We start from the raw sequence: 27,679 nt of genomic DNA, 5'->3' as shown, positions 1-27,679 counted from the left end.
AAGGGCATGGCAATCCATTCCAGTATTCTTGCTTGAAGAATCCTATGGGCCGAAGAGTTTGGCAGGCTACAGTCCATTAGGTTGCAGAATCAGACATGACTGAAGCAACTTAGCTCACACAGATGTAATGTCATAATTTTTGCTATTCTGTATCTTAAAAGGTGATATAACAGAATGTAATTACAACTGGTAATCAAAGAAGACAATACTTATTTATCAATATCAGTTCATTAGCCTTCAGGTGCTTTCTGCTTTTTTCTCAATCTTACTTCAGACACAAAGTTGTAACTCTTCAATAGTCATGATTCCAAAAGCCACTTAACTTCTAGAATTAGGGTTTGGAGACAGCTTATTGGCTAGAACCTAATTATGTACTTTTCATTTAGTATGAATAATCTTCAAAATAAGTTAGAAGCTACACATTGTTTTCTATGTTTTTAAAAATTGCAGTTTTCCTTATTCAGACATTGTATCTCTACAATATCTTTATGCTACATAAAGCAGTTCTCCACAAGAACAAGAATCACTTCTTAGGAGGACCTAGATTTAAACCCAGAAGCCATAAACATTCCTATTCCACTTTATTCTTGTGCAACTATAGTTGACCTTTGAAAAACACAATTTGCACTATGCTGGTCCATTATAGTTCTTTTTTTTTTTCAAAATATATATAGTTGGTCCTGCATATCCAGGATTCAGCCAACCCAAGATCGCAATACATTGTTGGTTGAATCCGGGGATGTGGAACTGATGAACTTGAAAGGCCAACTGTGGAATTCGAGCATACGTGGATTTTGATATTCACCCTCAGCCCTTGAACAAATCTCCTGCAGGTACTAAGGGAAAGTGGTACTTGATATCTCTCATACTCCAAACTTTGTTGTTTTGGTCGCTAAGTTGTGTCTGACTCTTTTGCGACCCTTTGTACTGTAGCCCACCAGGCTCCTCTGTCCATGGGATTTCCCAGGCAAGAATACTGGAATGAAGTTGCCATTTCCTTCTTCAGGGAATCTTTCTGACCCAGGGATCAAACCCAAGTCTCCTGTATTGGCAGACGGTTACTTTACCACTGAGCCACCAGGGAAGCCCATATTCAAACTCGTTTCTTTTATTATTGTTATTTCTGTCATCGCTGTTGTTTTAATTCTACTTGATATTTTTCTCTTCTTTCTCTATCCACCCTGAATGTACTGACCACTTTGAATAGTTCTGCCTAAGTAAGGTTCCACTCCAGAGATAAATATGAAAAGTGCTCCTTTGGGAATTTAACATGTAAACCTGTCATTTAGTATTAATAAGGTTGACTTCTTAGCACACAAGTTTAGTGTATGCGAAATTGTCATATGTTAATTTATTCAACAGTGACTTGGCAATATAAAGTGAGACCAAGGGAGAGTCTCACCTTATTTGGTGTTATTTCTCCTCCTTTGGAACCAAAAGGAAGAGAATTTAGTGCAGCCTGAGGTAACTGCAAGGATTGGAGAGGAGATCCTGGGAGAGAAGGTGCACTAATACAAGCTTAAAGAATACATATAAATTAGCCGCATTATATCAAAATTCACATACATTCTGGGGAGGAGGAGAATTACGGGGAAAATTATGGCCCATGAGTGTGATAAGATATATGTAACCTATTCTGCACTACATGTTTTGTTTGTCTTGCAAAGCTAGCAAGACAAAAATATGACACAGTGGGCTGACGATACACCCCTGGAATTCATTTATGTAAAATAAGTCAGGTGATTTTTATGTATGTGTGAGTTTATCAAGACATTTGGAAATCTTTGATTTTATGTAATATGAAAAATAAATTGAGTGTAAACCATCACAATACCTTTTGTTGCCTCAGGAATGGAATCTGGGAAATTGCTTAATAAGTTTGATGTAGGCTTTACTAATCTTTCCTAAACTGATAAAGTTTTGTGTCTCTAAAGATTTACTCAAAGTCAAAATCTCCAACTCTTTTAGCTTTGAAAAGTGTTGGACTTTTACAGTTTCCTTACTGCTATGAATTATCCAGTAATATTAGGTATTGCCTTTATGTCAAGTTACAGCACAATAATTGATTTTCTGTTTGGAAAAACTACTTCCTAGGTTATACTTTCATAGCTAACACTTATTACACTTAGATTTCCGATCCTGAATGTTTTGAAAGGTAATGGGAATAGAAAATTCTTTTAAAACTATGTAATTGACTGTGGGTTGTATAACTTTTAGCATATCTTCAGTGCTATATATTACATTGTGGTTTTTATTTTAATAAACCCTTGGTGCTATACATGTAAAAAAATGCATTTTATAATGCAAATTGAAGAAATTCTAAAGTTCTGTTTTTTTATAAATTTTCTTGTATGTTATATCTATAAACCCTTTATATGTTCTCTTTGAGTGGTCATAAATTTTGCATACAGGTTCTTAAAATGATAACATCAAGTTTTAAGTATACCATATGATAATGAAATAGGATACATTTATGGTGGTAGTTTGGTTCTGAAAGATTAATCAAATTCTCTACATGATGTGGATCTGAAGCAAGACCTTGGTACTTTTGCAACTTATTATTCTGATATTTAAGGGAAAAGGGAAGGCAGAAAGTAGTATTGGGAAAAATTTATTTTCAAAAACACAATTTGCATCTCTAAAAACGATGCTTCGCATCTTATTAATTCTGTTATTCTATAAATATGAAACTTTTATTGTTGAAAATAAATCGATTTTAAAAAAAGAAAGAAGTTTCATAGTAAGGTAAGTCATTAAAACTTGAGTTTACGACTTTAGAAAGCATTATTGATTTAAGAGCAAATATAAAATAGTAAATTACTCTGTGTACTCTTTCACTAAAGATATGTCCAATTAATTACAGTATATAAAGTATACCTAATGTTTGTATGTGGTTAGTCACTCAGTCCAGGCTCCTCTGTCCATGGAATTCTCCAGGCAAAAATACTGGTGTGGGTTGCCATGCCCTCCTTCAGGGGATGTTCTCAACCCAGAGATCAAACCCTGGTCTCCCTCATTGCAGGCAGTCTCTTTACCTGTTGAGTCACAAGGGAAGCCCAAGAATACTGGAGTGAGTAGCCTATCCGTTCTCCAAGAGATCTTCTGGACTCAGGAATTGAACCAGGATTTCCTACATTGCAGGTGGATTCTTTACCAGCTCAGCTACCAGAGAAGCCCATAGATAACCACAAAATATGTATCATAGATAACTATAAAGCATGCCTTGTGTCTAAAATAATACTTATAGAATACTGTCACCAATCAAGACATTAACCAGACTAAAATAATATAGCGAAACTCCCATTTTTAAATGATTTTCATCTTTATAGATGAATTTGAAAGAATTTAGTAACAATATTCTCCAGGGAATTAACAATTTAAAAAAGTTCTTTGATATCATATTAAGATAATTATTACTCAGAGATCAGATTTTATTTGACTTTAATTTGTGTTTCTTCTATAGTTCAACAGTTTCCAAATAAAATCACTTCCATGGAGTGGTGGATGAGGAGCTGGGAAATTTTTCCTGACCCCCAAAATAGAGAAATATAAAATAAAGAAAATGTTGAATATCGAAGTCTGTAAATATATCAGAGAATTGATGCCAACTCAATTGGAAAAGACTCTGATGCTGGAAAAATTGAAGGCAAAAGGAGAAGGGGGTGGCGAGGATGAGATGTTTGGATAGCATCACCAACTCAATGGACATTGGTTTGAGCAAACTCTGGGAGATAGTGAAAGACAAGGAAGCCTGGTATGCTATAGTCTACGTGGTTGCAAAGTATCAGATACAACTTAGCTACTAAACAACAAGGATATGATGAGTTGCCTGGAAGACTAGAGAAAAATATTCATATTAAAAAAATTGGTTGATATCTGTTAAACAGAGGAAGATCAACCAGTTTATGAGATTTTCTGAGTTGAGAATCACTTTTTACAGTATCAGGGGACAATAAATAAAAAGTTGATCTTTATCTGTATAAAGTTTTTTTGACAGTTCTGTGCCATCAACTTTTTGACAGCTTGAGTGCTTTGAGAAAGAAAGTCAGTTACACAATTAATTCAATCATAGCATAATTAAAATGTACAATATCTACAATTAAATGAACACTTATAAAGTCAAAAATATATACATGTGCACAAGCAGATTTTGGTATATATGTATGCATGTACATGGGATTTTAGAAATTTTACCATATTTATTTATTTTTATTTTTGACTGTACTGGGTCTTCGTTGCTGCATGGGTGCTACTCTCTAGTTGCGGTATGCCGGCTTCTCATTGCAGTGGCTTCTCTTGTTGCAGAGCGTGGGTTCTAGGGTACATGGGCTTAGTTGCATAGAAGCATGTGGAATCTTCCTGGACCAGGGATCAAACCTGTGTCCCATGCATGATTCTTCATCACCAGACCACCAGGGAAGTCCTGCATGTGGGATTTTTTTAAACACTAATTTTTGAGTCACTCTTTGCTGAACCTCATTGCACTTTAATCTCTACATTCATTAATTCTGATTCTTTTTCTTACTGAAATAATCTTTAAACCAGATCTTAAGTGACAAATGAAAATAAAAGTAGAGAATGGGACGGAGAAATGTGAATGACGTTAATGGCAGGCAGAAAAGTTACTGAACACGGACAGTCAACTTAGTCGTTTCTTTTTAGGATTAAACAACTACTTTCAAAGTTTGTATGAACAGATTTGTACTCATAAGATACCTACTTTCTTGAAAATTTTAGAGAAGGAAATTCTAAATGTCCAGAGGAGTAGGGGTCCTTACTACTTAATCTTATTCCATAAAATTGTAAGCTAATATTTCACTGTTCCATCTTCAGTGAAAATAACTGAATAGATAAATACAAGAATATTTTAAATTTGAACCCTATTAAAAGATGATGCAGTATGAAGAAAAGAGCATTGGACCAGAAGTCAGGAGACTGAAATTCTACACCTTCTAGCTATGTGACACTTACAAAATTAATCTAGGTTTGAGCTCCCTAAATATTAAATAAGAATATAAATAGATCTATAATGCTTATTTAGCACTAAATATGATTATTCTTTTGATTTGAGTATTGGATATGATTGTGCAAGGTTTTGTGGCTACATTATTAAACAAAAAAATATAAACAGTGTTTCTATTTCCTTTGAACACACTAGCCTCAAATATAGCCATTAAATCAATATTTGCACAATGAATTATGTTATCCTACTGTTATTTCTAGGTTTATGTTCTTATTGACATATTCTTTAGTAGTAATAATAGTTAGAATGCTTTCAGCTTCAATAGAAAAACCTAATTCAAAGTTCATTAAACAGTCAAAGAAGGTTATTTTGCCAAACAAGAAATCTAAAGATAGTGAGTCTCCAGTGTTGATTAATTCAGAGAAATAGTGACATCATAGGGAGGTGGGTTTACTCAGTTTTTTTGTTCTTTGATTTCCCCTCAGCCAAGTTTCTTCCTATTTGCAGGGTACACCTATAGTTTCTAGCAGTATATCAAGTCAAAACAACGGCGGTCTCCCCATTTCTCTCCTAACCAGAGAGGAAACTTTTCTTTGAAGACTTCCACCAGATTTGAAGACTTCCACCAGACTTCCTGTCATTTCTTGGAGCTTAGGAAAGCTAGCATTTGAACAAATTAGGGTGTTTTGGGGGGGCTTCCCTGGTGGCTCAGATGGTAAAGAACCCACAAGTGCGGGAGACTCAGTTTCAATCCCTGGGTTGGGAAGATCCCCTGAGAAAGAAGTGGCAACCCACTCCAGTATTCTTGCCTGGAGAATCTCATGGACAGAAGCGCCTAGCAGGCTACATACAGTCCATGGGGTCACAAACAGTCAGACACTACTAAAGTGACTGAGCCTACAGGGAGTTTTTATGTTTTTATGTTTGCTTTTGTTTTAAAGAGGCAGGAAACTATAAGCAAGGTGAAAAGACAGCCCTCAGATTGGGAGAAAATAATAGCAAACAAAGCAACAGACAAAGGATTAATCTCAAAAATATACAAGCAACTCCTGCAGCTCAATTCCAGGAAAATAAATGACCCAATCAAAAAATGGGCCAAAGAACTAAACAGACATTTCTCCAAAGAAGACATACAGATGGCTAACAAACACATGAAAAGATGCTCCACATCACTCATTATCAGAGAAATGCAAATCAAAACCACAATGAGGTACCATTACACGCCAGTCAGGATGGCTGCTATCCAAAAGTCTACAAGCAATAAATGCTGGAGAGGGTGTGGAGAAAAGGGAACCCTCTTACACTGTTGGTAGGAATGCAAACTAGTACAGCCGCTATGGAGAACAGTGTGGAGATTCTTAAAAAACTGGAAATAGAACTGCCATATGACCCAGCAATCCCACTTCTGGGCATACCCACCAAGGAAACCAGATCTGAAAGAGACATGTGTACCCCAATGTCCATTGCAGCACTGTTTAGAATAGCCAGAACATGGAAGCAACCTAGATGCCCATCAGCAGATGAATGGATAAGGAAGCTGTGGTACATATATACCATGGAATATTACTCAGCCATTAAAAAGAATTCATTTGAATCAGTTCTAATGAGATGGATGAAACTGGAGCCCATTGTACAGAGTGAAGTAAGCCAGAAAGATAAAGACCAATACAGTATACTAACACATATATATGGAATTTAGAAAGATGATAACAATAACCCTATATGCAAAACAGAAAAAGAGACACAGATGTACAGAACAGACTTTTGGACTCTGTGGGAGAAGGCGAGGGTGGGATGTTTCAAGAGAACAGCATCGAAACATGTATATTACCTAGGGTGAAACAGATCACCAGCCCAGGTTGGATGCATGAGACAAGTGCTCGGGCCTGGTGCACTGGGAAGACCCAGAGGGATCGGATAGAGAGGGAGGTAGGAGGGGGGATTGAGATGGGGAATACGTGTAAATCCATGGCTGATTCATGTCAATGTATGACAAAAACCACTACAATATTGTGAAGTAATTAGCCTCCAACTAATAAAAATAAATGAAAAAAATAAAAAAATAAATAAAAATAAAGAGGAAGGAAGGAGGTATGAATGAATATGAGGCAGACAGCCAACAATGTCTGTTATGATAATTTTTCATTTCTCTGATAAGACTAAGCATTATGTCCACTCTTTCTTTTATGACTTTGAACATATCATAGCTGCTTAAAATCCTTGCTATTTCCAACATATGGGTCACGTGTGTGTGTTCAGTTGCATCTGACTCTGCGATCCCATGGACAGTAACCTACCATGCTCCTCTGTCCATGGAATTTTCCAAGCAAGAATACTGGAGCGGGTTTTCATTTCCTACTCCAGGGAATCTTCCTGACTGAACCTATGTCTCTTCAATCTCCTGCATTAGAAGGCAGATTTATCACTGTGCCACCTGGTAAGCCCAATATATGGTCATCTCAGATGATCAACAGACTCTTTTTCTGCTTCTTCATATGTCTGTTCATTTGAATATTTGTCATACATTGTGAATGGTATAGTTTTGAGAGTATGCATTTTATTGTCTTCCTTTAGAGAAAGAAGAGTGTTCTAGCAGACAGTTAATTTATAAGTAGACCAGATTGATTTCTTTAGGGTTTTTTTTTTTTTTTTAAGTTTGAAACTCTCATTTCTCCCAGCACTATGAATATTCTATGTCATTGGCAAATGCTCTCCTATGTCTTCATAGGCATAAAAATTGCAACTTCTGTTTTTAAGAGATTGCATCCAGGTTCAACACCCTGAAACCACCACAGTGGCAACTTGTATATTTATTGCTGTTTTAATTTTGCTCTTTGGTCCTTGGACATTTTTCTCTTTCCCTCCTGCACTATATGTTTAAGAATAAATGTGGTTATAGGAGCACGTCAAGGATGTATATTGTCACCCTGCTTATTTAACTTATATGCAGAGTACATCATGAGAAATGCTGGGCTAAATGAAGCACAAGCTGGAATCAAGATTGTCGGGAGAAATATCAATAATCTCAGACATGCAGATGACACCATTCTTATGGATGACAGAAAGTGAGGAGGAACTAAAAAGTCTCTTGATGAAAGTGAAAGAGGAGAGTGAAAAAGTTGGCTTAAAGCTCACCCTTCAGAAAACTAAGATCATGGCATCTGGTCCCATCACTTCATGGGAAATAGATGGGGAAACAGTGGAAAGAGTGTCAGACTTTATTTTTTGGGGCTCCAAAATCACTGCAGATGGTGATTGCAGCCATGAAATTAATAGACGCTTACTCCGTGGAAGGAAAGTTATGACCAACCTGGAGAGCATATTTAAAAGCAGAGACATTACTTTGCCAACAAAAGTCTGTCTAGTCAAGGCTATGGTTTTTCCAGTGATCATGTATGGATGTGAGAGTTGGACTGTGAAGAAGGCTGAGCGCTGAAGAACTGATGCTTTTGCACTGTGGCGTTGGAGAAGATTCTTGAGAGTCCCTTGAACTGCAAGGAGATCCAACCAGTCCATCCTAAAGGAGCTCAGTCCTGGGTGTTCATTGGAAGGACTGATGCTGAAGCTGAAACTCCAATACTTTGGTCACCTGATGTGAAGAGTTGACTCATTGGAAAAGACCCTGATGCTGGGAGGGATTGGGGGCAGGAGGAGAAGGGGACGACAGAGGATGAGATGGGTGGATGACATCACTGACTCGACGGACATGTGTTTGTATAAACTCCGGGAATTGGTGATGGACAGGGAGGCCTGGCATGCTGCGATTCATGGTGTCACAGAGTCGGACACGACTGAGCGACTGAACTGAAGTGAACTAAACTGATACTTTATCCAGTATTTCTCTGTATTCAGATAAGAGTAGAGTATAGGACAGTTTATTCCAATGTGTTCCCAGAGGTCTCCTCAAATTAATTTTATTAACTACATCTGTGATAAGTGTGACAAAGGAAGGCATAACATAGAAAAGAGGAACCTGTGTGTCTTTGAAGTGGGGGTGGGGGGGAGTGGCAGGTACCAAATACAAAGATTTCCCTGAAGAAGTGATGTATTTTAAGGCGAGATATGAAGGTTGGTAAGCAACACTTTATCATACATATGCAAAGTTTCTGAGGCAGGATAGAGCTTGGCACATTTCAGGGCAAAAGCTTTATTATTTAAAACTTACAGACTGAGAAAAGCCCATACATCTTGATTTGACTTTATCTAAATGTTGCTTAATTTTCAATCATAAAGACTTAGTTGTCCTTTATAAGCAACAAGGCAAGTAAAAATATTACTGAGCAAATCTACCAAAGATTCACGAATTTCATGTAGAGAGGGTGATGTGTGCATGGATGTGCTCAGTGGAAATCATACTGTCTTTGTTTTCTGTTTGCAGTACTTAGGGGGATCAATGAATCACTGTATCAGGCCTCAGTATCTTACTCTTGTGTGTGTGTGTGTGAAGTTAGGGACTATCTTTTTTGATATAAAACACATTTCTTCAGTTTTCTGAAACAATAATAATTCAGAGTATTGGCAGACAGAGAGCTACATATGCCAAAGTGCATGAATTGCATTATCTCATGAGCCTTACTAATGCTGGAATAGGAGAGCACCTGAACCTTGCTCTACCCTCTTGGTCTTATGGATTGTCTGTGCTAGCGGAAACTATGACTTTGTATTAGATACTTTTCTCCTTTTCTTATCAGTTACAGGGTGGATTCTTTTGAGGTAAATATTCCCAGAAATACATGGGTATTTTTGGCACAATCATAGTCTGTTGTTCAAAACCTTGGTTTTCAAAATATTTAATTATTGTAAACCCCAGGCACCGATAAATCAGAAATCCAGTGACCGTGGATGGCTCTGTTGGCCTGTGCAGCTGAGTAGCAGCCCTGCTTAATCGTCTATTTCACTAACTGCCTCCACCGAATGAAGGATGCTTTGATTACTGTGGTATTGCAGCTCACTATTATTCATGTTGAAACAAAGCATTTCAAAATAAATTGATGTGCTTTTCATAGGGGGAGGAATATTAGTTGTTATTTTTTTGCTATCAGTTACTAAGCAGTTAATAATCATGGTGAACCTCTCGAAGTCAGTGACAGAGTCCTCTTAATATCTGAATCATCAATCACTCTTGCTCTGATAGACTCAATGTGGATGTTTTCCATAATTGTGAAATGATACCATCATTCTCCCTCTTGTTGAAATTCAAGAAAGACCCAAACTTTTCAAGTATAAAACAAATGGCTACTTTTATCGTCTAAGTACACTTCTGCATATAGCCCATTCTTAACTATCTGAAATGGCAGTGATCTGTAGATATGTAAAGATAAATCTGTAATCCTCAGATCCTCAGTAATTTCCTGAAATTAGACACACAGACCTTTACACAGATGTGATTTCTGAAAACTTTGGTTTCAGAAGCTTTGGTTTCTGAACGGTCTGGTTTCAATCTTTATTGATGTTTACATACATGATTGAACACAGAGGTTCAAAGAAACAGCAATCTAATTAAAAGGAATTATAAAACTGTTATTTTAATTATTATATTTTAATAGTGCTGGGGAATTTGGCACCACGGGTGGTGGTCCTGCCATACATAACAGTTCACCTTCCAGAAAATTTTCTCTGCACAAATGAGAGTTATATACATAAGTGATTACAAGGAATTATGTTTTGTTTATTAACTTTATTATTGTATTCACTTATTCAAATTCAATTATACAGTTATTTGCTGTGTCAGCCTAATATGAGTCAGACACCAGGTGAGTTCACAACTTAAAACCTGATAAATCTTTGAAAATTCTTTGATAACTAAAATAGTATTATACATGCTGTAAATTCTCATTTTTATATTTTATTTTATTCTTATTCTAAGACACTAAAATAAAATTGTTAAAAAGTTAAGAATGATTGTATATCTCACTCCAAGTTGTATGTAATTAAAATGAATCAGTCATATCAGGTCAAATTTATTTTAAAAATGAAAATGTAAGTGATTCTTTGTAGTTACAGGTATTTCTTTTCAGTTTTTCTTTTTGTTCATTTACTTGTTTGTTTTTCACATGAGATGTGGAATTTTTAGTGACTTAGAGCTCGAGTACGCTGCTTGCATTCACATCTCAGCTCTGCCCCTTGTTTGCTGTGTTGCCATCAGCATGTACCTTAATATGAGCCTCTCTGAGACTCAGATCCCTCAACTGTGAGGTAAGAATTATAATACCTCAAAGAGTTGTATGAGTACTAGGTGGTTTGAAAGTGAAAGTGAAAATGAAGTCGCTCAGTCGTGTCCAGCTCTTTGCGACCCCACGGACTGACCGTGGCCCACCAGGCTCCTCCGTCCATGGGATTTTCCAGGCAAGAATACTGGACTAGGTTTCCATTTCCTTCCCCAGGAGATCTTCCTGACCCAGGGATTGAACCTGTGTCTCCCACATTGTAGGCTGACGCTTTACCGTCTGAGCCACGAGGGAAGTCTAAACTAAATGTTTTAGCATATATGAAATTCTGTGTGTGTGTGTGTGTGTGTGTATATATATATATATACATATATATATTAGGACTTCCCCGGTGACTAATAAGAAAAGTCTTATATATACATTATGTGGCTAGTAGGAAAAAAATCTTGTCCTGCTTATGTAGTTAGGTTGATTCACCTCAGGTCAACTTTTTTTTTGGGTGCAATCTGCAGTATTGTGGGATCTGAGTTTTCCCAGACCTGGGATCAAACTCATGCCCCCTGTATTGGAAGCTGGGAGTCTTAACCACTGAACTGCCAGGGAAGTCTTTCAGGTGAACTTCTTAATAGCTATTTAAATTTGAAAAATTCTCTGGGCCTGTTTACTCACATGAAAAATGAAGATACTATGTTTACCTCTTGGTCTTGTTCAGCATTTGAATAAATTAACACACATGAAGTGGGTTTGCACAATATTTGGCCCACAGTCAATCCTCAAAAAATGTTAGCTATGACTACTTATTATTTCATTATAAACATAAAGAGGGGATAGTAATTAATATCTTACCATTTGAAATGACAGTTATGATTAATGAATATACCTGTGAAGACAGGTAAACAATTTTGTGATCCAAAAATGTGTTTTCTTTACTGATTATACAATGCTTTACAAATTGAATAATCACATTTGGATAAAATTAACCAATGCGTTCTGTTTTATTTGCACCTTTACCTGATCTTGGTGGCAAGCTCCAAGACAGCTCTGTTCTTTTCAATTTAGGTTGCCGAGTGACCTTGTCATTTACTTCAGAGAATAATATACATAAAAGCTATTGAAACTGAGCAAAAGTCCTAAACTATTGTTTCATAAATTTCCTGAGCTATGAGATTAATTATCATTATTGTGTAGGTTCCTTGGTTCTAATGAATGGGAATAAATTTAGACAAACTCATTAAAAATGACCATTTTCATAAACTCCTCCTTTCATAATATTTTTATATCTGCCTCATAAGCACATGTGAAAAACTGTTAATCTTTTCTTTATACACACCTTTAATTAAAGTGTGTGAAAGTATTTTTGAAATGCATAGTTTTAAAATAATTGTTGATTAGCAAGTAGAACAAAATAGTTTTCCACATATTACTGTACTAAATATTTAATGATTATTTGATAAGCATGCTCATTACATATGGAGTTATACACTTTACATTTACTTCACTATTTTCACATAAGCTCTTATGCATGCTAGTCTTTCTTAATCCACAAAATGGTTTAATACACAATTCATTGATTTAGTAATTTAAAACAATAACTACCAAAGGTATTTATCCCAATTTTTGCTTTCTTAATGTTTTCTTTCCAGGTAATTTTTAAACGTATTTTCAGACAACCCCTACATGAAATTTCTCTTTCAGTGATTTCTTTTGGCTTTCAATATTTTTGAAAGGGTTAACTAACTGTAAACATATTGCTCTTGTGTGTAAATTGAATTTCAGTTGGAGAAAAAAAAAAGCACATTTTGAAAATGATTCTCATTTAATCTTACTATTGCTACATATAAAATTAAACCATTTGATAATTTTGACAAAAGGTTTTAGAATTTTCAGACTAATATGAGGAAACAATGAGAGTCACAAAGAAGTTTTTTCCAGCTCACTCCTAACATTGATCAGCAGGTTGGTAAATACTGCTCTGAATATGCTACATAATAATTTTTGTTCTTTTTTTCTTTTTTCCTGTCAGGAACCTTTCCCTGAAATTAGCGAAAGATGTTGATCAGGAAGCCAGGTGTTCCCATATCAGGGGAGTGCCTAGCAGTCCGTCTGCAGATTGGCCCCTGCCAAGTGTTGAAGAAAATGGAGGCATAGATTCTCTGCCATTCAGACTGATGTTACAGGACTGCACAGCCGTCAAGACATTATTATTAAAGATGAAGAGAGTTCTTCAAGAGGTAATGATCTGCTGTAAGATCAATGTTTTACTACTGGTAGATAGTGAAGTCTATAGACCTGGTTAGTCTCTTTTCTATCAATAATTAACTGCATAACGCTGGGCAGGGGTCAGCTATTCTCTTGGAACTTAGCCTTTCTCATATGTCAAATGAAGTGTTTGTAGTTCGGTTTTATACGGTACTCTTCAACTCAAAGATTCTAAGATTCTGCAGAGAAACTGAAAAGAGAGTAAACTGATACCTAGTCTTGGGAAGGTTGGATAAAGAAAAATGGGCATCAGCTATTGGTATGTTTATATATTATTAAAAGCTGTTTAGAGACCTTTCAACAGGATTTCACTTTGATATCGAGATGTTATATGACACCATAAAACTAGTTTGGTCATTTTTTTCAAATAACAATTAATCTAGTAAAATCAGTCTGAATGTTTGACTGATTTTGCCTATTGAATATAGCTGCCCTCTTGCAGGCTATGCTCAATTAGATAATGAACTAATTAGTGAAATACTTGGGGAAGTCTTTCATCTTTACATCCAAGAATCAACCACTGTTTAGGATTCAAGTTTGTTATGGTTTTATTTTTATAATTGCAAGTTATTTTCTTTAGAGAATTTCTATAAAAGTGTACACAATATTGAGTCAAAGATGTGAAATGAAAGGACCAAAATTTTAAATAACTTTCCTCTAGTCAGTCTGAATTCAGAACAACAGTCTGGGATATCTGACTCCCAATGTGACTTTTTATTATATCCTATTATTATTTAATTTATTTCTCATTATTTATAAAGGATATTAATAAATAGTGTGAGAACAGAGAAATGTAACTGTTTAGTATGACTGGCATTATGGCTCCTTACAATGATGACCACTTGCACTTCCTTTTCTAACAATGACAATAATAATAAGCAGCTACCACTAGAGGCCAGAATTGAATCAAGGAAAGGAAAAAACTTAACAAATGATTGTTACAGACTACAGGGGACATCCAGTCATATATTCATATTAGCTATTAAAGTAAAAACTGGAAGAAGTCTCTGCATTCTGTACCAGCTTATACCACCAGGGTAGTCTTTGTGTCTGGAATCTATGCAGTTGTGCTTAGAAGTGGTGTGTTAAGCAGTTAAGCACAGACATTAAAAAAGTTAAATTATATATATTTAAAATGAAAAAAAATTTTAAAAGGTAATTAGTACTCAAAGCTCTACATTTCCTACTAACTTTACTGTATTTTCCGTTTAATTATACTTGTGAGCTTATTCACATATTTACATCTATTGAATCTTTATGTGGAAATAGTTTATAATAGTGCCGTACATATTTCCCAATTGTAGATTTATCTAAGTCACTTTGGTAGCTTGAAATCAGCCATAGGGGAGTGTTATGCTACAGAAATTGGCATACACTACAAGGTAGGGCTTTTTAATTTGTGTGTGTGTGTGTGTGTGTGTGTGTGTGTTCAGTTGCTCAGTCGTTTCCAACTCTTTGCAAACCCATAGACTCCTCTGTCCATGGAATTTTCCAGGCAAGAATACTGTAGTGGGTTTCCATTTCCTTCTCCAAGGGATCTTTCCCACTCAGGGATCGAACTTGTGTCTCCTGCTTCTCCTGCATTGAAGGCAGATGCTTTACCTTTGTGCCACCTGGGAAGCCCTAAATTTTGATGAGCTGCTGTTAAATATTTACCAGCACACCACTATATGTATGACTATATAGTTTCTATATTGACAGCGTAAGTGTTTTTTCTGCTCTACTCCAGACTCCCTGACCATTTGCTTGACGTATAGTCTGAACCTCTTTGAACAAGGCAAACTTAGTAACTGCTGTTATACTAAAAGATATTAATCTCAAAGTCTGTAACCTTCAAGTATTCAGTTTTCTACCTCTCTCTTTGGTCTGGATTTTAATTTTAAAAAATCAATACAAGTGAAAGGGAAGTAAAAAAACAACTTGTCAGGAAGAGTCAAGGGGCTTTCTTAGGGTACTTAATTTTAAAATTTAAAAATATGCAGTGATATTCACTATAAAGTCAATATTCAGAGTATAATGAGATTGTTTTCTTTACTTCTGTTTTTCTTTATAAAAGAATATTTGAAAAAACTGAGGAGAATTGATTTTTAAAATTGCTATAAGATGAGCAATAATTATATCTGTTTATTAAACCTATTCAGAAATGAGGGAGTCTTACTCTTCATGGTCAGCAAGAAAAGCAATATTATTGTATGATTAGCATTGACATCTGTTCTAGTAAACAGATATTCATAATAGATGTCTTTAAAGAAAACTGAAATATTCTCTAAGCCAGGAATTTTTAAATGGTAATTTACATTTCATTGAATTTAAGTTTAATTCCAACTAATCATTTTAGATTAATAATACCTTTTTACTATAGACAACTAGTTTATTTCTATTGACCTATTTGTATGATGCTTACTCATCCATGTATACAGATAATTTTTAACTGAAGAAGATCCCAATTATTTTAAGATAAAAAAGTCATTAGTGAGTTTAGTATATTATACTAGAAACCTCTTCTATTTGATATTTTTCTTAATGCTGCTCTGTTGACATCTTAGATTTTAATTCTGAGATAGGTCAAATGTGCATCATCTGACATTTGACTCACAGTACCTATTTAACTCCTTCCTTTGGAAATCATTTGCTATTACAACCCCGAACATCAGTGCCTTCATTTAAAATGGAATAAAAGAAAAAAGACTCACTTTGGACCCTAAGAAATTCTATTTTTTTTTTAAGTATTAATGATTTTTTTTAAAGTTTCTCTCTTATAACAAGGAAGAACTGTATAATTTTTTTCTTCCTTTTTTGGTTATATTTTTTCACATAATCCCATTACTTGTAATAAAAGAAAATATTTAATACAGTTATCTACAGAAATAGTTTTTGTTCTGATGTTTCCTTTCAGTTTGGGCTTCCCTCTTGGCTAAGACAATAAAGAATCCACCTGCAGTGTGGGAGACCTGGGTTGGATCCTGGCTCTGGAAGATTCCCTGGAGAAGGGCATGGCAAAGGACTCCAGTATTGTTGCCTGGATAATTCCATTGACAGAGGAGCTTGGCGGTCTACAGCCCATGGGATCACAAAGAGTCCAACGCAACTGAGCGACTGATACTTTCATTTTCACACTTTCCGTTTACTCTGTTCTGTTTTTGTTATTCTCTTATTATAAAATTTATTTGTTCTGTTTGGTTACTGGCCAAGAAAACTAATTGGAAGGGATTTTAGGTGCAATGTGTAGTTTCTAGTATGGTAACAGTTGGTAAGAATGTTTATGGGGCTTCCCTGGCTGTTTAGTGGTGAAGATGCTGCGCTTTCACTGCAGGTTCTGCGGGATCAAAACCTGTCAGAGAACTAAGATCCAACATTCCACGCAGCCAAAAATAAGTAAATAAACAAAGCAAGAATGATTATCCAAAAAATAAAAAAACAAAAAGAAGAATGATTATCCAAGGATGTTTGTAATGCCCCTCCACCCAACACCATGGGCTTTTTAATTTAACAAATAAGTATTGGGAATGTGCTTAGCAAATTTCCTGAATCATATAGGACATTTCTTTAAAGTTAGGTGAGTGTTAAACAAATTAAAAAAAATGATCAGACAAAATCTAACAGTAAGATTAAATTAGTGAAAATCAGGGAAGTATTTGTTTGAAAATCAGTGTAATTTACAAGCTTGTTTGGTTGACATGAACATTTGGGTTTGCCAATAAGAGCTCTTTCCTATTTTCCTTTTTTTCCCTCAATTATCTAGTAAATCAAACTAATTTATTATCTTTTAGAGATAATAATGGGAAACTTTCAAGGATAATTTTAAGCATGGACTTCTTATATTTTGTGTGTTTTAAATATGATATATAAATATGTAACATAATTTGGAGTGTTTTGAACTTCACCATAAATCATTGTTCAGTGGGAAATTTTTAAAGAGTTTTTTGTTTTAGCACATTTTGTTGAAATGATTTCAAAGGTTACAACAGCAATTTTGTAAACTGACATTTTTCTATCAGATAATCCCACAGCAAATGAAAAGCCTATAGAATAGGAACTGTGACAATGGATAATTAAAAAGGAGAAAGTCACTGTGGAGAATCATAAACTTTTAGAGTGAATTTAAATTCACTGAAAGCAAGCAATTACCCATGTAAATCTAGGTGACAACCTAATAATTAGACTGCTTTTTATCTTTTGAAAATAAAATTACAAGTTTCTGCTACCTGCTTTATTTTTATTTATTTTACTTAAACAAAAATTTGTTTAAGATGTAAACCGGAAAAAAAGCTAGACCATGAAAACTACAAATGCAAGAAAACTAGAGTGACAGTACCCATGTCAGGCAGATACAAAGATATCAGTAGAATCAGTGCTATATTTCATAATGATAAGAAGTCATTTCATCGGGAAGACGTGACAGTCATACCCGTGGATGTTCTATTTATGTAACTTGTAAATATGTGTTGCAAAATCTGACAGAACTAAATGAAGAACTAGGTAAGTTCACAATCATAGTTGAAGATTATAGCTCTCTTTTCTCAAAAATTGATAAAACAACCAAAAATCAGAGTTTCAGAAGATTGAACATTTTTAATCTTTTAATAATGGTTAACTGAATTGTGTATATCAGAATTATACCAGTTTTTCAGTGTATGTGGAACACCACCAAGATAGTATATGCTGAATCAGAAATATATCAATAAATTTCAGAGGTAGACATCTATCTATGCAATATAATTTGGAGAACAGTGGAATTAAAGTAAGAATTAAATTAAAGTAAGAATTAAATTAACTAGAAAAACAGCAAATATTTGGATATCAAACACCCCATAGATCAATTAAAGATCAGGAAGATTTTAAAATGTTACAAATGAGATGATAATAATAATATGATAAATCAAAATTTGTGGGACATAGTTGAAATATGCTTGGAGAGAAATTTAGAACTTTAAAAATTTCTTTTAAAGCATTAAAGTGCCATAATTAATTATCTAATTTTCTCTTTAAGTATCTAGGGAGAAAAACAGTAAATTAATCTTTAAGGAAGTAATAGAAATAAATATGAAAATCAAAATTCATGGAATTGAAAACAGACAAATAATATAAAATTTGCATAGTAATCAGATTGGTTTTTTGAGATGTTTAAAAAAATGCCATAGAAGAAAAAAAATCAAACAAGTAATATAAATTACTAATAGCAGCAAAAAATTTAAGGAGGAATAATCACTACAACTGGGAAAGGGAATGGCTACCCGCTCAGTGCTCTTGCCTGGAGAATTCCATGAACAGAGGAACTTAGAGGTCTACAGTCCACGGGGGTCGCAAACAGCAAACATCACTGAGTGACTAACACACACACACACACACACACACACACACACACACACACACACACACACAATCACTACAAATCTTATGGGATTTAAAAGGATAATAAGGGATTGTTATAAACAATAATATGGCAATAAATGGGCTTCATTTGTGGCTCAGCTGGTAAAGAATCTGCCTGCAATGCAGGAGACGTGGGTTTGATCCCTGGGTTGGGAAGATCCCTTGGAGAAGGGAAAGGCTACCCACTCCAACATTCTGGCCTGGAGAATACCATGGACTGTATAGTCCATTGGATCACAAAGAGTCAGACATGATTGAGTGACTTTCACTTTCACTATGGCAAAAACTATGACCATATGGGTGAAGATCACAAATCCCTTGTCAAATACAACTTTCCATAATGACCAAGAATAAACTAAAAATCAGGATTGTCCAATTTCTATTAAAGGGATGTATTTTTTTATTATTAAAAAAAGCAAGCCATAAAATCTAAGTCCAGGAGATTTCACTGGTGCATTCTGTCAAATATTTAAGAAAGATGTAAGACTAATATGCAAAAAAGTTAAGGAAATAGAGAAACAGAATATGCTACTCAGCTGTTCGATGTGGCACACATAAGACTATTTATAATAATCTTGCAAAATCTTTATAGGTAAAAGGAAATCACAGAAAAAAATTCTCATATATGTATGTATATATATGTATATATATATATGTGTGTATATATATAGAGAGAGAGATGTGGAAGTCTTTTAAAAGTTATTAAACAAAATTAGGCAATGTAAAAATATATGTATGACCTAATTTGTTCTGTTTCAAGAGCACAAAATTTGTTTAGCATTCAATAACCAGTCAGTGTGATTAGCTATATTAATAAGCTAAAAAAAGGAAAATATGTGATCATATTAATAAATAAAGAAAACACATTTCAAAAGATTGAATATCGGTCTGTTGCTAAAAAAAAGAAAAACTCAACACACTAGTAGTAAAAGGGAACTTCTATTCTTACAGCTAATATCCATACTTAATGAGGCAAAACTGAAGCTTCCAGCTAATAGTATTAGCAAAGGAAGAGTCTCCACTCTCTCTCCTTTTAATGAGCATTGTGCCAGATGTTCTAAATAGAAACAGGCAAGAAAAACCTTTAAAAAAACCCTAAATATTAGGAAGAAAAGATAAAACTACCTCTGTAAGGAGATACATGATTGTTTATATAGATATCCCTAAGGAATTTATGAAAAAGTTAATAATAAACCTAGTAAGAATAATAAGTTCATCAGCAAGTTAAAGAATACAAAGATAAAAGGTTATAATAATATTATCATTGTTCCATAGCAAATTGTCTAGTGGACTAAAAGATACATTTGCTGTCTCATATTTTTTGTGGTCAGTAATTTGAGAGCTGTGTGTATACTGCTCCTGACTGGAGACCTTTCATGAGGTTATAATTGAGATGTCAGCTATGACTGCAGTCATGTAAGTGTGACTTATTTGCAGGTTAATGTAATGTGGCAGGAAGGTTGGGGCTTCCCAGATGGTGCTAGTTGTAAAGACCTCCCTGACAACATAAGAGACCTAAGGGACGTGGGTTCAATCAATCCCTGGGTCAGGAAGATCCCCTGGAGTAGGAAATAACAACCCACACCAGTATTCTTGCCTGGAGAGTCTCATGGATAGAGGAGCCTTGCGGGCTGCAGTCTGTGGGTTCTCATGGAGTCGGAAACAAGTGAAGCTACTCAGCATGGCAGGAAGGTTCAGTTTTTCACTGCTGGTGGCCAGAACCTGACTCCCTTACCATGTCGGCCGCTTCATGAATGACATGGCAGCTGCTTTACACCAGAGTATGCAGTCCAAGAGAGAGAGAATAAGACAAAATAAATATCTTTATAACCTAATCTCAGAAGAAACATGCCATCACTTTTGTAAAATGTATTAGTTACGCGAGGGCTTCCCAGTGGTGTAGTAGTAAAAAAATCCACCTGCCAATGTAGGAGACACAGAAGACCCAGGTCTGATCCCCGGGTCAGGAAGATCCCCTGGAGGAGGAAATGGCAACCCACTCCAGTATTCTTGCCTGGAAAATGTAAGAGGAGCCTGGTGGGCCACAGTCCCTGAGATTGCAAAGAGTCACACATGACTGTGTACACACACACACACACACATTGACTAGAAAGACCGACCTTGACTCAGTGCGGGAGGGCACTTTACAAAGGTCTGGATACCAGGAAGTAAGGAACATTGTTACTGTTCTCATCCAAACTAGTAATACCATAATCCACCTTTTCGCTTTCAATGATCCATTTCTCAGAGTTTGTACTCAAAGTATAATATAGTCCTTACCCCCTCCAAAGGCCACCCAAAGTATCATTCTATTACAGCATAAATTCAAAATACAGAATCTCATTATGTAAAACTTGTGCAGTTGTAGATAAGCCTTAAGTACAACAACCAGAGTACAGTTCTCCATTTGAAGATCTATGAACTAATGCATAAGCTAGTAGTTCCTTGATTAGGATTAAAAACCCGGAAAAAATTCTCCATGGTTTTAGTTCCATCCTCTGTACTCTTGATTCTACCCTTCAGGTCATCTTTCTTTTATTATAATGTTAGCACATGCTTGCAGCTGAATAGTTTTCTCATCCTTATTTGTGTTTGTGTACATTGGTATCCAAAGGCCTCTTATAATTTTGTACTGTTTCTGTCCCTTTAAATCCAAACTGCACAGTGTTTCTGTGAATATAACTCTCTTAAATTCTTTATAGATCTCTTGTGAACTTTATTAGGGATTCACTCCATTAGACAAAAACCATACCCATAAATCTCTTCAAGATAAGCGCTTCTTTAACTTGAAATAGCTTATGGACAACCCCTTTAAGTTTTAAAATTTCTAATTGTTAAGTTGAGAGCATCTGTGAGACATACTAAAGGTATCCCAAAGAGTACCTTTTGTCTGACTGAACTAGGTTCTCTGCAGCGCTATTTTTCACCTTTCAGAATAGCTCTGCATCTAGCAAATAAATTTGTAAAGTAATAAATACTGGATTGGTATAGTTTGTTGCATGAACTTACATTTTTATCAAAGTTTATCAAATTGTACACTTAATATGACAACACATTGAATGTCATCATACTGATTGCACCACAGCCAATGCTTCCATTTTGTGGAATTTCTCTTCTTCCCTTGGAAGACCTGTAAGTGAACCATGCCCATGCCCATTTATTATATAGACTAAGTTAGGGCCCTATTGTCAATTCTTACCAAATGTTATTAGAGTTCATTTTTTTCTCAATTTTATAATAACATAAGTAAAAAATCAACAACAACAGAAAAACAATGTAACCCTGTTCTCATATAAGGCAATAGATCAGGGAGTATACTTTCCTTGTATACTCCCTGAAGAAGCCTTTAGTTTAGATAAGAGCATAAGTTAGATTCACTAAGAATAAATAGGTTTCTAAAAAAGAATACTCTACCTACATGAGGCTTACCTCTTTATGAGACTATAAGCTTGGTTTGAAAAATAGATAAGGGGAGGGAAGCATATTTCCATGACTCTTTTGCTATTTAAGCAACATAAACTTTCAACAGTCCTCTGGGAGAAATTAGAGAAGATACAGAAAAATTCTTTCCTAATTTCTAGCCTCGTTTCACCCACAAAGTCCCACTGAAGAAGGGTATATTAGAATGGTAAAAATTACAGTTGTTTAAAATCATTGAGATGGGATTCTCATTTCTACTGCTTAATAGCTACTGCAAGTTAAGGTTTTTGAGTCTCCATTCTGTTATATGCAGCATTACCAACAATTTTATAGGGTTATTTGGACAATTAAACAGTAAAATGTATATAATAAGTTATCACAGTGAAGTGTGCAGTAAATACCCTTGAACATAAGCTACTAAAATGATCTCATTCATTTGTATGATTAATACTATGGCAACATGGTAGAATGTATTTGAGATTTCTTAAACTTGTAAATATACTAGTAAATGTTTTTAGTAGGAAAATATGTTGTATTTATTGAACGATAATTCAGTACTAATAATTGTTAATAAAGGCTATACTAGCTGAAGCAGAGTAGAAGTATCGTTGCCATTTATGTTTTTCTGGCATTCAGTTGTGCTAACATATTTGACCTTTCATTCCTTGTCTAAAGAACTACTACATGTTAATTGAATTTCCTGTTTCTTCAGTATGTAAGAAAAGTTTTTCCAAGAGAGAAATAATGATGGACGGACCATGGTAGTAACAGTTGAGGCAGAGAGAAGGGAAAAGATGTATGATGTGTTTTGGAAGTAATGTCAACAGCCATTGTTATGAGTTGCAATTGAAGAAGCAAGAAAGAAAAGAGAAAAAGCAAGGGTAACTGAGAGTTGAACTTTGAGTACTGTGCAGACATTATTGCTCTTTTCTAAGAGTGGGAAGATTAGGATAGGGATAATCTGTGTGAGACACAAAGGAAATTAGAGCTTTGCTTTGGCCAGTTGAAGTTGAGATGCTTACTTAGACATGCAAGTGTTAGGTATCAAACAGAAATTTGAATTAATGTGTCTGTATGACTCAGATGGTAAAGGATCCACCTGCAATGCAGGAGACCTGGGTTTGATTCCTGGGTTGGGAAGATCTCCTGGAGGAGGGCATGGCAACCCAGTCCAGTATTCTTGCCTGGAGAATCCCATGAACAGAGGAGCCTGGCAGACTACAGTTCATGCAGTCGCAAAGAATCGGACACAACTGAGTGACTAAGCACAAACCCAGAAAGATCAGGGCTAAAAATAAAGAGTGTGTATTCTTGATAATATAGATTCTATTAAAAGCTATGGAAGAGAGAATTTGTACCTAAAACCAGAATGGGATGCTCCAAAAGGATCAGGAGAGAAAAAAAAAAAATCAGTATCCGATGAAATGGAAAGAAATGCCAAGAGTGTAATATCAAGAAGCTAAGGGAAAACGTTGCTTTTAAGATAGCCAACTTGAGGAATGACACTGAGAAGTAAATATGATAAGAAAAGATAAACAGTGGATTTGTCAATCCAGTGATTAATTCCAAACGCATATTACCCAGGCTTTATAAACTTCAAATATGCAAAGCAACTTATTCAGTTAATTTGTAAAGCAGAATTCTAAAATAGAAATATTAACTTTTGCAGCTTGTTCTCAGTTATTAAATTATTGGTTTATTTCTTTGCAAGTCATTGGTCTATGAATTTTAAGGATATGAAAATGAATAATACATGCCCTGAAAGAATTTTTTAAATATGTTTTAAAGTAAAATGTGTCTTAATTTTGAAAGGATATTATATATTTTATTAGGTTAAATAAGTATGATGACCAAACATTCATCTTATATGAGTACTCTCCGTATTGAGATATTATTCTTTTCTTTAAAAAACTATTTATATTACTTAAAATTGTTATTTATACTGCAGAGGCAATCTAGTATAGTGATCACAGTATACTAGTCTGTGCTAGGACAGGCTGCTCAAATTTGAATATCAAATCACAGTAAGTGAGTATGACTTTGGGCAATGTGTTAATCTCTCTATGAAAATCTGGTCTCTCTCAGCAATGGAATTACTAAGTAAGTGCATGTTTAAAACTACTAGATAATATCAAAGTTTTTCCAAGATGCTTTCCAGATTACTCTCCCTTTGGGTATGTTCATGTAATAGAATGCTTTATGTTCATGTATCATCATGTCCCACAAAGCATATTTTGCACACAAAAACCAAGTCACAGATAAATTCATACAGAATATAAAACTTAAAATGTATATAACCAAAAAAAATATGCAAAGTTAAATGACATATGTTATTAAAGAATATATATATATGTTTTTAAAAGAATGAGGATGTTAAACGTGATAGTCAAGGTAAGATTATGTGTATAGAAGCAGTGATTGAAAAGAGGTATATGTACAATAGGTGAGGCTTTGTGATACTATTTATTTTATATTCATAGTATATTTTCTTATGTGTTTCTGTCAGAGTCATTGCTTATGTATACTATTTTCTTATATATCTTTAATGTTGCCTTAAAAACTCAGTCTTTCCAAATTGTTTGTACTCTGAGTGACTCCCTGTCTACCAACTCCATCTCCTACAATGCTATTTTCTTCTGTATTTCTCTTCCCATGAAAATGGCAGAAATACTTTGACTACTTCTTTGCCATCAGTATTTATTTTGGTGTTTATTTAATGTTGAACTGAAAATAACATGGTGAGAAAGGGTATACCAGTCAGCCAGATAATTCTTTCCTGGTATGTATACTTATGTAATCTGTAGTCATATGTATTATTTTATTACTTATCAAAAACAAACCACAACCCACAGAGAACGAGAAGGAACTGGCAACCCACTCCAGTATTCTTGCCTAGAAAATCCCATGGATGGAGGAGCCTGGCAGGCTATGATCAGTGGGGTTGCAAAGAGTTGGACACGGCTGAGTGACTAGCGCTAACACAACCCACAGTGTTTATAACTGCCACCCTCATTATACCTGAATATAATTCAGGTGTATTGTTGTGGTTATTTGTGTTATAATCATATTCAATAATTAATCAAATAACCACTAATATGATTTTGCTATGCATGTCTAAGTTTTAATTTTCTTCTTGAATCTAGCATTAATGCCTCAGTTGTAATACAACTCACATACCTTTGTGTAACTTGCGGGGCTAAATCTGACTTCAAGACTTTCAGACTGCAGCATAGCAGATATACAGCAGATGGCACCCTGCAGGCTCTCTGGGAGGTGCTAAGCACGTTCAGAATTTCTGGGAGGGGAGGGAAGGAGACAGCAGCCAGCCCTTTAAGCGAACAGTGCTGTGGAAAGCCTGTGATTGTGTTCCTCTGAGACGCATTTTTATTTAAACTGTGTTTTGTTCAGGTTTGAAAATCAGAAACATAGATATATTTAACTACATTGAAAATGCCTATTTTTAATTATCAAGTATAGAAAAGATGGTGTTACAAATTTAGACAGCACAATATAATTGTTTAGGAGTAATAATAAACCATAAAGTATTTGCATGTTTACAGATGAGTAAAGGTGTTTTAACATCTAGTAACTCTTTTTAGATGCAGGCCAGTTACTCCTTAACTATTTCCTTTTAATCTTGATAAAAATGAAAACTTGAGAAACTAGTGTTGACTTTTAGTATAAATTTACTGATAGAAATACAAATGTTTACTCTTTCAAATACTATAGTTTAAATAGATTGCTTTCTGTTATTGTTTTTAAAGTGAAATAAGCTGTATATAGTGGACTATTAATAAAATCAAAGTAACTCATATTTATGACAAATACATATGACAGCAAATAGATATATCTATCTTGTTCTCTTTGATTAGATGAGCTTCTGTAGGTAAGAGGAGGTGAGAAGTTTAAAAATAATAAGTAATTATTGTGAAAGATTTTATTCATTTACTTCAGAAACAGACAAATATTATTTTGTTTTCTGTGGCCTTCATTAGGGATCAGAAAACTCTTTCTGTAAAGTCACGGCCATATGGACTATATTGTAACAACTGAATTAAGTTGTATGTAGTAAGAATGCAGTTGGCTTCCCAGGTGGTGCATTGGTAAAGAATCTGCCTACCAGTGCAAGAAACACAAGAGACACAGGTTTCATCCCTGGGTTGGGAAGATTCCCTGGAGTAGGGAATGGCTTGCATACATGCTAAATGTCTTCAGTGGTGTCTGACTCTTTGTGACCCTAAGGACTGTAGGCAGCCAGTCTCCTCTGTCCATGGGATTCTCCAGATAAGAATACTGGGTTGCTATGCCCTCCCCCAGGGGATCTCCTGACCCAGGGATCAAATCCGCATCTATTTCCCCTGCATATTGGCAAGTGGGTTTTTTACCACTTGAGAAGCCCTGCTCCAATATTCTTGCCTGAAACATTCCATGGACAGAGGAGCCTGGTGGGGTACAATTAAAGGGGTCACAAAGAGTTGAACACTTGGGCTTCCCAGGTGGCGCTAGTGGTAAAGAACCCATCTGCCAATGCAGGACATGAGATGTAGGTTCGATCCCTAGGTCAGGAAGATCCCTAGGTCAACTCCTTAGGGTTGCAAAGAGTCAAGCATAACTGAGCAATCCCACACACGGAAATCTTACTTAGATCTATAACAATTCAGCAATGTTATTTTATTCTATTTTATTGAGTTTCTTTGATAAGCATTACTTTTCCTCTTATAAAATAGGAAGATAAAAACTCTTACAAATTTTACTGTGAAGATTAGATTTATATTGTATCTGGCAAAGGAAAGGTCTAAATAAACATGTTTCCTTCTCTTTTCCCACCTTTTAAAAAACTTATTCTAACAGTACTTCTAAACTTGTTACCCAGAATGAGATTTGATTCCAGCTTCATAGCACTTCCATGATTCTTATTTTCTTTAGAACTGGTCTTTGATTTTGGTGGCCCTGGTTTTTTCATATTCTGTAGCTAAAGCCTGGACTTTAAGTCCTCAGATTTTGGGTGGAGATTATTTTGCTGTTCACAGAATTTCTAAATACTGCTAAACCTCTGATCAAATTGCATGGTTTTATAGTAAATTTTGTATAGATATCAGTGAGTAAATAATATGTCCAGATACAGTACCTATCTTTAGATTTAAAATCTTTGCAAAATTTTGTTTTGAAATATAAATGTTTGCTGAAATGTATCTTAAAATCATTTTCTTGCAAGGGCGTCTATGTTGTAGGAGTGATTTTCTTAGCTTTTGTTTGCAGTCAAGATAGGGTTTTCATTTATCTCTATCACCCCTCAGACAATTCTGCTTTCCCTCAAGATGGCACTTTGTCTAGACTTGCTACTTATGATTTAAAACATTATTTTAATAATGTAATCTAGGATGGAATTTAATTATAATTCAGTTACCTAATTACATTATGATACTTATTTCTTATTTGGGGCTTTGCAAATAGCTCACAGTCAGCATATTGCATTGTTTCACATAACTCTTGGAAC

At 35.0% G+C, this 27,679-nt stretch overlaps 1 protein-coding gene across 5 annotated transcripts in view; it reads left to right on the top strand.

Annotated features, from left to right (window-relative positions):
- CCSER1 (coiled-coil serine rich protein 1) overlaps nt 1-27,679 on the top strand; it is a 1,396,414-nt gene that overhangs the window by 497,579 nt on the left and 871,156 nt on the right. For all 5 annotated transcript variants that reach the window (XM_061164390.1, XM_061164391.1, XM_061164393.1 and 2 more), the window contains exon 6: nt 13,154-13,361. In XM_061164390.1, the coding sequence (XP_061020373.1) occupies nt 13,154-13,361 (208 nt within the window). The remainder of the gene's footprint in view (nt 1-13,153; nt 13,362-27,679) is intronic.

The sequence above is a fragment of the Dama dama genome, chromosome 17 (genome assembly GCF_033118175.1).
Source record: "Dama dama isolate Ldn47 chromosome 17, ASM3311817v1, whole genome shotgun sequence".
Taxonomy (NCBI): Eukaryota; Metazoa; Chordata; class Mammalia; order Artiodactyla; family Cervidae; genus Dama; species Dama dama.
The sequence above is the reverse complement of the archived record's forward strand: the minus strand, read 5'-3'. Positions and strand labels throughout refer to the sequence as shown.